This window comes from Tachyglossus aculeatus, chromosome 18, assembly GCF_015852505.1.
Source record: "Tachyglossus aculeatus isolate mTacAcu1 chromosome 18, mTacAcu1.pri, whole genome shotgun sequence".
In the NCBI taxonomy this organism is placed as follows: domain Eukaryota; kingdom Metazoa; phylum Chordata; class Mammalia; order Monotremata; family Tachyglossidae; genus Tachyglossus; species Tachyglossus aculeatus.
This window is the reverse complement of record NC_052083.1, coordinates 31,448,944-31,462,796: the sequence shown is the minus strand read 5'-3', so window position 1 is coordinate 31,462,796 and position 13,853 is coordinate 31,448,944. Positions and strand designations below refer to the sequence as shown.

The following is a 13,853-nucleotide window of genomic DNA, read 5'->3' as shown; positions in this document are numbered from 1 at the left end:
CTCTGGCTGCAAATCATTACTAGCTCATCGCTTTAATTTCTTCATTATTTGTATTTGTAGTGGGATTTGGGACTTCATTATTGAAACTCACTTGTGAACATAAAAATCAAGAGTAAGCAGCTACTAAAAAGCATCAAGTGAATAGTCTCCGCATGATTTGCTTATAAAAGTCTACCGTTCCACAAATTTCCAACTCTTTCAGAACTCACAAATTCAAGGCACATTATTATCTCATGAGACTTGAGGGCTGGAAATACGTACTTCCATTTCTTATTATTATTTCATTTCTCATTAACACTAAAGTAGGGTAAAGCCATCACTGGATGTTGAACTTAGTCAAAGCTGGGTTTGGTTTGATAACCACTGTACCTTATTCTCTCTCATGCTTTCTTCCTGTGCTGTTTCCAGACGGGCTTTAAAGTGTTCACAATCCATTCTCACCTGCACTAGTTCTCGCTCTTTCTTTTTCAAGCCTGGGGGGAAGGAGGAAAAATTAGACCAGAGACATTTCCCACCACGACTCTCTATTAAGCACCTATTTTCTAAAATCCTCAATTGGCAGAGTTTAGTCAGTAGCTAACCTTCTGGGTAGGTCTGTTGGCCTTTTTGATCCTCAGCGCCACTTACAGCACTTACATACATATCCGTAATTTATTCATTTATATCATCATCATCATCATCATCAATCGTATTTATTGAGCGCTTACTATGTGCAGAGCACTGTACTAAGCGCTTGGGAAGTACAAATTGGCAACATATAGAGACAGTCCCTACCCAACAGTGGGCTCACAGTCTAAAAGGGGGAGACAGAGAACAAAACCAAGCATACTAACAAAATTCACATATTAATGTCTACCTCCCCCTCTAGACCGTAAGCCCACTGTGGGCAGGGAACGTGTCCACCACCTCTATTATACTGTATGCCCCCAAGCGCTTAGTACAGTGCCCTGCATGTAAGCACTCGATAAATATGAACTGTTTTATTGACTGATACATAGCCCTTGAATAACCCATTCCCTAAAATACTTGGCTTTCAAAATTCTTACTCTTTTTCACTCATTGGGAATTCCTTTTTAACCAAAAGCAGCGTCATTCTACTGCTGATCTTGTTACTGAGACTTAAGTGTCTTATTCCAGGATTCCAGGCCCATGTTGAGAGACTGGAATGTCTTTCTGAGAAGCTGGTAAATCTTATGGAAGAGACTGATTTCTGTCCTTTTAGAAGAGGGAAGCAGCTCTGTAAGTACAGGGTGTCGATACTGGCTGATTCACAGAGCAACTGGCAAGGATACTGGCAGGCTGATTCAATGAGAGCAACCGTAGGAGTAGTCAATGGAGGAGTGAAAATAACGGTGATTAACAAAAAAGAAAAATGCCATAATGAAAGGGTTGGAACTATGCAACACTTTCCCGCTGCCGCATTTCTTCATCTGACAATCCCAGGGGCTCTGCCAAACAAAAATCCGGGAAGGCACACGCCTGCCAATATGCGGACATCTGTAATTTCCAGTAGGATTGGCCATAAATGAAAGTCCTGTCTTGCTGCCGAGATGGCAGCCTTGAAGCATGCAGGATCATATTTAAATTTAGAAATTAAAATTGAATTGCAAATGTTACCGGCTAAAGAAACAAACTGTTCCGCCACCGTAACAAAGCAAAAAAAAAAAAACACAAAAAAAAGGGTTCAATAATTCTAAATTTGAAAAAAAATTAACTCTTTCTGAATTTTGTCCCTCGAATCCGATTTTTCTTTCAGCGTGCTACGTCATGTTAGAGCTCGTCATTCAACTGTCGAAAAGTGCTGGGGACCGGGAGGTGGGAGACCTAGGTTCTAATCCCAGCTTTGCCACTGGCCTGCTATGTGTCCTTGGAAGAGTCATTTAACCTTTCTGAGCCTCAGTTTCCTTACCTGTAAAAGGGGGATAAGACTATGAGCCTGTGTGGAACAAGAACTGAGATTTATCTTCTAGCCAACCCCAGCATTTAGAAGTGCTTTGGAACCTAGAAGGTGCTTAATAAACAGCATTATTACTCATTAGATGGATTTAGTTTGCCCATCTAATTCTGATCTAAAATGCAAAGCAGCATTCAGGTATTACCCTTTGGATACCTCAAAGTACATGAACGGATTCAAGTAAGAAATCATCCTCATAAACACAGGGGAGAAGGCACACTTAAAATCTTTGCAAAACTTATCCCTGAAGGAAAAAAAACGCTTCAGGGACAGGGCTTTCACTCTAACCTCATCACGGACAGGGAACGTGTCTACCATTTCCATTGTACTGTACTCTCCCAAGTGCTTAGTATAGCACCCTGCACACAATACGTGCTCAATGAATATTTTTGGTTGATTGATTGGATACGTTACAGTTCCAGTGTACAAAGTGGGCGGGCTAGTGAGCTCAGGTTGATCTCTCTTAGGTTGACAAGTGAGCTTTCTTTTTTCCCTTTGTGTTAGATCTCCTCCCTGTGGTCATTTGCAAATGTCACCATTCCTCACATCTCCTTTACCGCAAAATAATAATTGTGGCCATTGTTAAGTGCTTATTATGGGTCAAGTACTTGACTAAGTGCTGGAGTAGATCCAAGATAATCAGGTTGGACACGGGCCCTATCCTACGAGGGGTTCTCAGTCTAAGTAGGAGGGAGAAGAGGGCATTTGTATACAGATGAGGAAACTGAGGCACAAAGCAGTTCAGTGACTTGTCCAAAGCCACAGAGCGGGCAAAGGGTGAAGCCAGAATTAGAACCCAGAACCTCTGATTCCCAAGCCTGTGGTCTTTCCATTGGGCCCCCTACACTCTATGACTACTGTACTGAATTGCTAAATATCACAGGCAATTTCTAATGGACGTTTGGAAAAGATCAATTCTGCTTGAGTTCTCTAGCTGAATGGCATAGAGGTTGAGGATGAGACTGCTGCGGTAGCGTGTTCATTCATTCATTCATTCATTCATTCAATCGTATTTCTCTGAGCACAGATCAGAGAAATCATGTGAAACTCACTTGGGCCAAATCTTAAATTATGCTGTACCAAATTTGCTGTACCAAATTTCCTTGTCTCTTCCTGTCTGAAAATTTTGAGTTACCTTCAACTTGATTGTAAATCTTGCTATAAGGATATTCTAAAGTGGAAACGAAGATACCAAGTGGTTTCTAAAATGAAGAAGAGTCCAAGTGATAAAGTCTATTAATCAGTCAGCCAGTTTAGGATATTAATGAAGCAACATGGCCTAGTGGAAAGGGCACGGGCCTGGGAATCTGAGGACCTAAGTTCGAAACCCGGCTCTGCCACTTGTCTGCTGTGTGACCTTGTACAAGTCACTAAACTTCTCTGTGCCTCAGTTACCTCATCTGTAAAATGAGGTTAAGACTTAGTACACAGAAACCTCTTAACAAGTACCATTAAAAAAATAAAGTAAGCACTTGGGTGAGTACAATAGAATTAGAAGGCGCCATCCTGGCCTTCAAAGAGTTTACAGCCCAATGAGACTGTAAAACTGACAAAAGTATCTCTTTCCTTTTCATTATTGCTGATAAGGTTCAGATTCATCAATCGTATTTATTGAGCGCTTACTGCGTGCAAAGCACTGAACTAAGCAGTTGGGAGAGTACAATATTGTACATATTTATTCTACTTATTTTAGTCTGTTAATATGTTTTGTTCTCTGTCTCCCCCTTCTAGACTGTGAGCCCGCTGTTGGGTAGGGACCGTCTCTATATGTTGCCAACTTGTACTTCCCAAGTGCTTAGCACAGTGCTCTGCACACAGTAAGCGCTCAATAAATACGATTGAATGAACAGAGTTGAAGACACAGTCCCTGCCCACAAGGAGACGAAGGAGGATTAATTCTATGCGGGAAAATTATTTCTTTTAGATTAAATAGCTAGCAGTGAACCTAGACTCCTAACATACGGCTTTTGACAGTAATTCTTTTTTCTACCCTACCTCCAACAGTTGATCTTGAGACACATTCTACAGAAGTTCTAAAGACACCCTTGCTTATTGACTTCTTTCAGGCACAAACAATGTTTTTAGCTGCCATATCAATCTGAATGCCAGTTTTTCCTTGGGAGTTGGGGCGGCAGGGCAGCCAGATTCAGGGGGCCACACTCCCTGCTCTGGAATCCCAAACCACCCGCAGTGCCCAACAATCATCATCAATCGTATTTATTGAGCGCTTACTGTGTGCACAGCACTGTACTAAGCGCTTGGGAAGTACAAATTGGCAACATATAGAGACAGTCCCTACCCAACAGTGGGTGGACGGGTCCTGGCAAGGTCATCAGTGCCTGAGTTACAACCGGAGGCTGCTGTGCCAGCTTGGATAACTTGGCAGGCTACCTGCTGGCACATTTCACCGACTGGCCGTGACTGCTCTAGTCTGATGACTGTGTAACATTCAGGTGCCCCTTAAAGGGCACGGATACTTTCTAAATATACCTATGCCTCGGAACCGGCACCCTCGAGTGGCACCCGATGGCATTCGAGCCAACTGGCACTGCTAGTCCACATATCCACACACCGGAATGCCAGTGGATTCCGGGAAACTTGCCACGTTGTGGGTCTAAGTGAGGCCGAGGGCTCCAGAGGGCTGCGTTGGGGTGGGATAAGGGGGAGAAGGGGTTGCATTCCAGTACCTCCCCTTGGAGTTTGACTCTATAATAATAATAATAATGGCATTTATTAAGCGCTTACTATGGGCAAAGCACTGTTCTAAGCGCTGGGGAGGTGACAAGGTGATCAGGTTGTCCCATGAGGGGCTCACAGTCTTCAACCCCATTTTACAGATGAGGTAACTGAGGCCCAGAGACGTGAAGTGACTTGCCCAAAGTCACACAGCTGACAATTGGTGGAGCAAGGATTTGAACCCATGACCTCTGACTCCAAAGCCCATGCTCTTTCCACTGAGCCACGCTGCTCTACTCTGGAGTCCTGAGGCCTACTAGAACGCCAGAAGATCCACAGAATAAATCCGAACCGTTGGGGAGCCCTGGGATCACAGCTCCCGGGAATCTTTTCGATCAAAAGCCAATCTGGGCTCAGAACGGACCCTCGGGGGTGGGAGGTTTGCTCCTGGAACCCTAAACCTGTTTCCCAGTCCCCCAAAATCCCGGCCGGGCATATGCTGGGCTCAGCTGCCTCTCTAGCATATAAAGTAGCTAGATGATGCTGGGGCTTAGTTTGTCCTGATCAGAAAGGACCAGGCTGGGTTTGATTGAGAAATGTGGAGCAAAGCTTTTCTGTGGCCTCTCAATGCTCTGACACCTTCCTAGCGTCCAGTGGTGCGGCATTATTCCCTGCCACTTACGGGAAGCAGCAAGGCCCTAGTGGGAACAGCACTGGCCTGTGAGTCAGAGGACGTATGTTCTCGTCCCGGCTCCGCCACTTGCCTGTTGTGTAATCTTGGGCAAGTCACTTAACTTCTTTGTGCCTCAGCCCCCTCATCCGTAAAATGAAGGTCACTCGTATTTATTGAGAGCTTACTGTAAGCCATATATACATATATATATATATATGTTTGTACATATTTATTACTCTATTTATTTATTTTACTTGTACATATCTATTCTATTTATTTTATTTTGTTAGTATGTTTGGTTTTGTTCTCTGTCTCCCCCTTTTAGACTGTGCGCCCACTGTTGGGTAGGGACTGTCTCTATATGTTGCCAGCTTGTACTTCCCGAGCGCTTAGTACAGTGCTCTGCACACAGTAAGCACTCAATAAATACGATTGATTTGATTTTGAAGGTGAAAACTGTGAGTCCCAAGTGGGACGGGGATTACTTCCAATCCGATGATCCTGTGTTTACCCCAGCGCTTAGTACAGAGCCTGTTACATAGTAAGCACTTAACAAATACCATAAAAAAACAATCAATCAATCAGTGGTACTTACCAAGTGCTTACTATGTGCAGAGCACCGTACTAAATGCTTGAAAGAGTACAACGTAACAGAGTTAGTAGACATGTTCTACCAAAAAATGGAAAAAATCAATTTCAGTCCCCTGCTACTGGAAGGTAGCGCTCTTTACTTGCATTTACTTAGAGTTAATCTTACAGATGGATAATTGTTACTAACATGAAGAACTCACTTTCATCCAGAGTTTCTAATTTCTGCAAGCTCTTCAAAAATGACGTATTCAGGATTCTAGGTAAGAATTCCTTTAACTGCATCACTTCTGTCGTCAGCCTCTCCAGGTCTTTTTTTTTGATTCTAACAAATTCTTCTTTGTTATCAATCTTCTAAAACATTAAGCACATAGATTACCAGGATGACTTTTGATGATAACGACATGTAGTCTTATTACCTCGATTTGTTTTAATTTTTTTTGTTTCCCAATCTGCCTCAATTCTACCTATTAAAAATTTTATTAACTAATATTTCCCTTGGGGCCCTTGCTTCCCCAGGAGTCTACCCCTCATATAATGATATCTTGACCATCGGGGTGGGAGTTTGGATGGAGAGGGGAATGTTCTGAAGGAAAAATCAGCAGGATTTAGGAATCTGCCCAAACGTGAGAGCTTAACGGCAGTAAGAAGTCAAGGATGACAGCAAGGCTGCAGAATTCTGGGATGAGGAAAACAGTGGTGTTATCTAGAGATGGAAGAGTTGGGTGAGGGGGAGGGCTTGGGAGGAAAGATGTCAAGTTCAATTTTGAATGAAGATCAGAACTTAAATATATATACATATATATACACATCTATATATAGTCAAATATTCAATTATATATTCTAACAGTATGTCAGGCTAAACTGGTGTATCCTTATTCTTCCACCTGTTCCCACCATTTTTAAACTATTTTTGTCTATTTTACCACGGCCTAGAGGAAAAAGCACAGGGCTGGGAGGCAGAGAAACAGTGTGGCCTAATGGATACAGTCTTCTAGACTGTGAGCCCACTGTTGGGTAGGGACTATGTGTTGCCAACTTGTACGGGTGCTGTGGGGAGGAGGAGGAGAGGAGACTGAGGAGAGGGCTCAGTCTGGGAAGGCCTCCTGGAAGAGGTGAGCTCTCCCACATGGGGCTCCCAGTCTTCATCCCCATTTGACAGATGAGGTCACTGAGGCCCAGAGGAGTGAAGTGGCTTGCCCAAAGTCACCCAGCCGACACTTGGCGGGGCCGGGACTTGAACCCGGGCTCTTTCCACAGAGCCACGCTGCTTCTGACACTCCTTCCCCTGTCACACTGCAATGGCGCCCCTGGGTTGGCCCTTTTTATCTCCCTCAGCGCCCAGGCTAGCGCTCGGCCCACAGTGAGCTCTTAACATCATCATCATCATCAATCGCATTTATTGAGCGCTTACTATGTGCAGAGCACTGTACTAAGCGCTTGGGAAGTACAAATTGGCAACATAGAGAGACAGTCCCTACCCAACAGTGGGCTCACAGTCTAAAAACAGATGGCACCGAGGGCTCGGTACCGCCCCAATAAATGCCCCCCAATAACTTCGAGCTGAGGGAGAGGGTGGGCACAGGGCCAGGAGGACCCGTGCCCGCCTTGCCCCCTCACTGACCCTGCAGCTCTCCTCAGGACCGTCGCCCATGGCGGAGGCCCGGCTCGCCCTCCCCGCCGCCAAGGCGCATGCGCGCTGCTGCCACGCGACGGCCGCCAAAACCCAGGCCAGGGCGCATGCGCGCTGAGGACACGCGGCCGCCGCCAAAACCCCGGCCAGGGCGCATGCGCGCTGAGGCCGCGCGACCGCCGCCAAAACCCCAGCCAGGGCGCGTGCGCGCTGAGGCCGGCGCGACGGCCGCCAAAACCCCGGCCAGGGCGCATGCGCGCTGAGGACACGCGACCTCCGCCAAAACCCCGGCCAGGGCGCATGCGCGCTGAGGCCGCGCGACCGCCGCCAAAACCCCAGCCAAGGCGCGTGCGCAGTGATGCCGCGTGACCGCCGCCAAAACCCAGGCCAGGCCGCGTGCGCGCTGAGGCCGCGCGACGGCCGCCAAAACCCGCGGCCAGGGCGCATGCGCGCTGAGGCCGCTTGACCGCCGCCAGAACCCCAGCCAGGGCGCGTGCGCGCTGATGCCGCGCGACGGCCGCCAAAACCCCGGTCAGGGCGCATGCGCGCTGAGGACACGCGACCGCCGCCAAAACCCGGGCCAGGGCGCATGCGCGCTGAGGCCTCGCGACCGCCGCCAAAGCCCGCGGCCAGGGCGCATGCGCGCTGAGGCCGCGCGACCGCCGCCAAAACCCCAGCCAGGGCGCGTGCGCGCTGATGCCGCGCGACCGCCGCCAAAACCCCAGCCAGGGCGCGTGCGCGCTGATGCCGCGTGACCGCCGCCAAAACCCGCGGCCAGGGCGCGTGCGCGCCGGTACCACGTGCTCTCCCCCCCCCCCCCCCACGCGAGGCTGAGGGAAGGGGAAGGGCCTTTGGGGCCTGCTGCTTTGCAGAGAGTGAAGCGCCCCGATGATAATAATAATAATGTTGATATTTGTTAAGTGCTTACTATGTGCCAAGCACTGTTCTAAGCGCTGGGGGGGGTTCAGGTAATCAAGGTTGTCCCTTGTGGGGCTCACAGTCTTAATCCCCATTTTACAGATGAGGGAATTGAGGCACACAGCCCAAAGTCACACAGCTGACAAGCGGCGGGGTCGGGATGATAATAATAATAATGTTGGTATTTGTTAAGCGCTTACTATGTGCAAAGCACTGTTCTAAGCGCTGGGAGCTAGCTCTCTTCCTCCCTTCAAGGCCCTGCTGAGAGCTCACCTCCTCCAGGAGGCCTTCCCAGACTGAGCCCCTTCCCTCCTCTCCCTCTCGTCCCCCTCTCCATCCCCCCGCCTTACCTCCTTCCCTTCCCCACAGCACCTGCATATATGTATATATGGTTGTACATATTTATTACTCTATTTATTTATTTATTTTACTTGTACATTTCTATCCTATTTATTTTATTTTGTTGGTATGTTTGGTTCTGTTCTCTGTCTCCCCCTTTTAGGCTGTGAGCCCACTGTTGGGTAGGGACTGTCTCTATGTGTTTCCAATTTGCACTTCCCAAGCGCTTAGTACAGTGCTCTGCACATAGTAAGCGCTCAATAAATACGATTGATTGATTGGGAGGAATACAAGGTAATCAGGTTGTCCCATGTGGTGCTCACAGTCTTCACCCCATTTTACAGATGAGGGAACTGAGGCCCAGAGAAGTTAAGTGACTTGCCCAAAGTCACACAGCTGACAAGCGGCGGAGCGGGGATTTGAACTCACAACCTGACTTCCAAGCCCGTGCTCTTTCCACCTTCTAGAATGTGAGCCTGCCGTTGGGTAGGGACCGTCTCTATATGTTGCCAACTTGTAATAATAATAATAATGATGACGACATTTATGAAGTGCTTACTATGTGCAAAGCACTGTTCTAAGCGCGGGGTAGGTTACAAGGTGATCAGGTTGTCCCACGGGAGGTTCACAGTCTTAATCTCCATTTTACAGATGAGGGAACTGAGGCCCACAGAAGTGAAGTGACTTGCCCAAAGTCACACAGCTGACAATTGGTGGAGCTGAGATTAGAACCCACGACCTAACTTCCAAGCCCATGCTCTTTCCACCTTCTAGACTGTGAGCCTGCCGTTGGGTAGGGACCGTCTCTATACGTTGCCAACTTGTAATTTATGAAGCACTGACTATGTGCAAAGCACTGTTCTAAGCGCAGGGGAGGTTACAAGGTGATCAGGTTATCCCACGGGGGGGCTCACGGTCTTAATCCCCATTTTACAGATGAGGGAACTGAGGCCCACAGAAGTTAAGTGACTTGCCCAAAGTCACACAGCTGACAAGTGGCGGAGGCAGCATTTGAACCCAGGACCTCTGACTCCAAAGCCCGGGCTCTTTCCACTGAGCCACGCTGCTTCTCTTGTACTTCCCAAGCGCTTAGTACAGTGCTCTGCACACAGTAAGCGCTCAGTAAATACGATTGAATGAATGAATGGGCCACACTGCTTCTCTGAAACGTGTAATACTTTCACCCTATTCATTCAGCCATATTTAATGGGCCCTTACTGGGTGCACAGCACTGTATTAAACGCTTGGAAAGGACAGTACAATACAGTACAAGTGAAGCAGCATGGCTTACTGGAAAGAGCCCGGATTTGGGAGTCAGGGAATGTGGGTTCTAATCCAATCCCGCCTCCGCCATTGCCAGATAAACACTGAAACGGTTTGGAATAGCATGCACGGAGCCAGGAGTAAAGTGACCTGGGTTCTAATCCCAGCTCTGCCAGTTAATCGGTAGTATTTTTATTGAGAGCTGTGGGCAGAGCACTGTATTGTCTCAGAGAGTACAATATAAGAGTTTAGTACAATGTTCTGCACACAGTGAGCGCTCAATAAATTCGATTAAATGAAGGAATGAAGAGTTGGTAGTCAGACTTCCTGCCCACAAGGATCTTACAGATCCTGCCATTTATCTATTATGTGACCTTCAACAAGTTTCTTAATTTCTGTGCTTCTTTCTTCCTGTGTAACAGGGGAATAAAATACCCGTTCTCTTTCATTCATTTATTCAATCGTATTTACTGAGCGCTTAATGCGTGCAGAGTACTTAAAAAGAACAATTTGGCAACAAATTCTCAACTCTTCCCCTTAGACGGCGAGTCCCCAGTGAGGCAAGGACCGTGTCTGATCTGACCGCGTTGTTTAGCCCAGTGTTTCGCACACAGTAAGGATTTAACGATTATTATTTTCAGTAGGCGAATCTCAATCCTGCAGTTATCCGCACCGGCTAAAAACCTGATTTGCGTTGGTTCATTCAAAAGCAAAAGAAGTGTCAACTCTGACGTGGTAATAATAATAATAATGGCATTTGTTAGGTACTTACTATGTGCGCTGTTCTACGCGCTGGGGGGATACACGGTGATCACGTTGTCCCACGTGGGGCTCAAAGTCTTAATCCCCATTTTCCAGATGAGGGAACTGAGGCTCAGAAGTTAAGTGAGTTGCCCAGGGTCACGCAGCAGACATATGGGGGAGCCGGGATTAGAACCCATGACTTCTGACTCCCAAGCCCGTGCTCTTTCCACCGAGCCACGCTGCTTCTCCGGTACTCTCCCCAACGCTTAATACAGTGCTCTACACACTCATTCATTCATTCATTCGTTCAATCGTATTTATTGAGTGCTTACTGTGTGCAGAGCACTGTACTAAGCGCTTGGGAAGTACAAGTTGGAAACATTTAGAGACGGTCCCTACCCAACAGCGGGCTCACCGTCTAGAAGGGGGAGACAGACAACAAAACATATTAACAAAATAAAATAAATAGAATAAATATGTACCAGTGAAATAGAGTAATAAATATGTACAAACATATATTCATTCATTTAATCGTATTTATTGAGCGCTTACTGTGTGCAGAGCACTGGACTAAGCGCTTGGGAAGTTCAAGTTGGCAACATATAGAGACGGTCCCTACCCAACAGCGGGCTCACAGTCTAGAAGGGGGAGACAGACAACAAAACAAAACATATTAACAAAATAAAATAAATAGAATATGTACAAGTAAAATAAATAGAGAAATAAATACGTACAAACATATATACGTATATACAGGTGCTGTGGGGAGGGGAAGGAGGTAAGGCGGGAGGAGGGGGAGAGGAAGGAGGGGGCTCAGTCTGGGAAGGCTCTAGAAGGGGGCGACAGACAACAGAACATATTAACAAAATTAAATAAATAGAATAAATATGTACAAGTAAAAGAAATGGAGTAATAAATATGTACAAACATATATATATATATATATTCAGGTGCTGTGGGGAGGGGAAGGAGGTAACGCGGGAGGGTGGGGAGGAGGGGGAGAAGAAGGAGGGGGCTCAGTCTGGGAAGGCCCTAGAAGGGGGAGACAGACAACAAAACATATTAACAAAATTAAATACATAGAATAAATGTGTACAAGTAAAATAAATGGAGTAATAAATATGTACATATATATATTCAGGAGCTGTGGGGAGGGGAAGGAGGTAAGGCGGGAGGAGGGGGAGAGGAAGGAGGGGGCTCAGTTTGGGAAGGCCTCCTAATTTTCCTTAGAGAAAAGGCTTTCCTTAGGGAATCAAATCAATCGTATTTATTGAGCGCTTACTGTGTGCACAGCACTGTACTAAGCGCTTGGGAAGTCCAAGTTGGCAACATACAGAGACAGTCCCTACCCAACAGTGGGCTCACAGTCTAAAAGGGGGAGACAGAGAACAAAACCAAACATACTAACAAAATAAAATAAATAGAATAGATATGTACAAGTAAAATAAATAAATAGAGTAATAAATATGTACAAACATATATACATCTATACAGGTGCTGTGGGGAAGGGAAGGAGGTAAGGTGGGGGGGATGGAGAGGGGGACGAGGGGGAGAGGAAGGAAGGGGCTCAGTCTGGGAAGGCCTCCTGGAGGAGGTGAGCTCTCAGCAGGGCCTTGAAGGGAGGAAGAGAGCTAGCTTGGCCATATGTATATATGGCTTACACACGGTAAGCTCTCAATAAATACGAGTGATTGATGATTGACTGACTGGTTGCACGCACATATATATATAAAATAGAATCGATATGCACAAGTAAAATAGAGTAGTAAATACGTACAAACATATATATATATGTATATATGGCTTACACACTAAGCTGTCAATAAATACGAGTTATTGATGACTGACTGGTCGCACGCGCATATATATATATAAAATAGAATAGATATGCACAAGTAAAATAAATAGAGTAATAAATACGTACAAATATATATATATATATACGTATATATGGCTTACACACAGTAAGCTCTCAATAAATAGGAGTGATTGATTGATGATTGACTGGTCGCACGCACATATATATACATATAAAATAGAATAGACATGCACAAGTAAAATAGAGTAATAAATACGTACAAACATATATACATATGTGTGTATATATGGCTTACACACAGTAAGCTCTCAATAAATATGAGTGATTGACTGATGATTGACTGACTGGTCGCACGTACGTATATATATATATATATAAAATAGAATAGATATGTACAAGCAAAATAAATAGAGTAACAAATACGTACAAACATATATATCTATGTATATATGGCTTACACACAGTAAGCTCTCAATAAATGTGAGTGATTGATTGATGATTGACTGACTGGTCGCACGTATATATATATATATATATATATATATAATAGAATAGATAGGCACAAGTAAAATAGAGTAACAAATACGTACAAACATATATATATATATATGGCTTACACACAGTAAGCTCTCAATAAATACGAGTGATTGATGATTGACTGGTCGCACGCACATATATATATATACATATATATAAAATAGAATAGATATGCACAAGTAAAATAAATAGAGTAATAAATACGTACAAACATATATATATGTATATATGGCTTACACAAAGTAAGCTCTCAATAAATACGAGTGATTGATGATTGACTGACTGGTCGCACGCATATATATATAAAATAGAATAGATATGCACAAGTAAATAAATAAATATATAATATATATGTATATATGGCTTACACACAGTAAGCTCTCAATAAATACGAGTGATTGATGATTGACTGACTGGTCGCACGCATATATATATATATAAAATAGAATAGATATGCACAAAAAAATAAATAAATAATATATATGTATATATGGCTTACACACAGTAAGCTCTCAATAAATACGAGTGATTGATTGATGATTGACGGACTGGTCGCACGCAGGCCAGCGAGCGGTAGGGGGAGCTGGTGGGCGCTCCCCGCGTCGGGCGCCGATTGGCGGCGGGCCCTGACGTCATCGTCCCGCGCCCGCGACTCGCCGGGCCTGGCCGGCCCGCGCCGTTCTGCGCAAGTGCGGCGGCCGCGACGGGA

The 13,853-nt window shown here is 45.5% G+C and overlaps 1 protein-coding gene across 1 annotated transcript in view; it reads right to left on the bottom strand.

Moving 5' to 3' along the window:
* The window catches only part of LOC119940285 (heat shock transcription factor 2 binding protein), a 54,378-nt gene extending 46,786 nt beyond the window's left edge, over window positions 1-7,592 (bottom strand). The window contains exons 1-3 of the mRNA XM_038760460.1: window positions 7,516-7,592; window positions 6,095-6,245; window positions 370-473 (exon numbers count right to left, since the gene is read on the bottom strand). Coding sequence (XP_038616388.1) covers window positions 370-473; window positions 6,095-6,245; window positions 7,516-7,545 — 285 coding nt within the window. The 5' untranslated portion in view covers window positions 7,546-7,592. The remainder of the gene's footprint in view (window positions 1-369; window positions 474-6,094; window positions 6,246-7,515) is intronic.
* Between the last annotated feature and the right edge of the window lie 6,261 nt (window positions 7,593-13,853).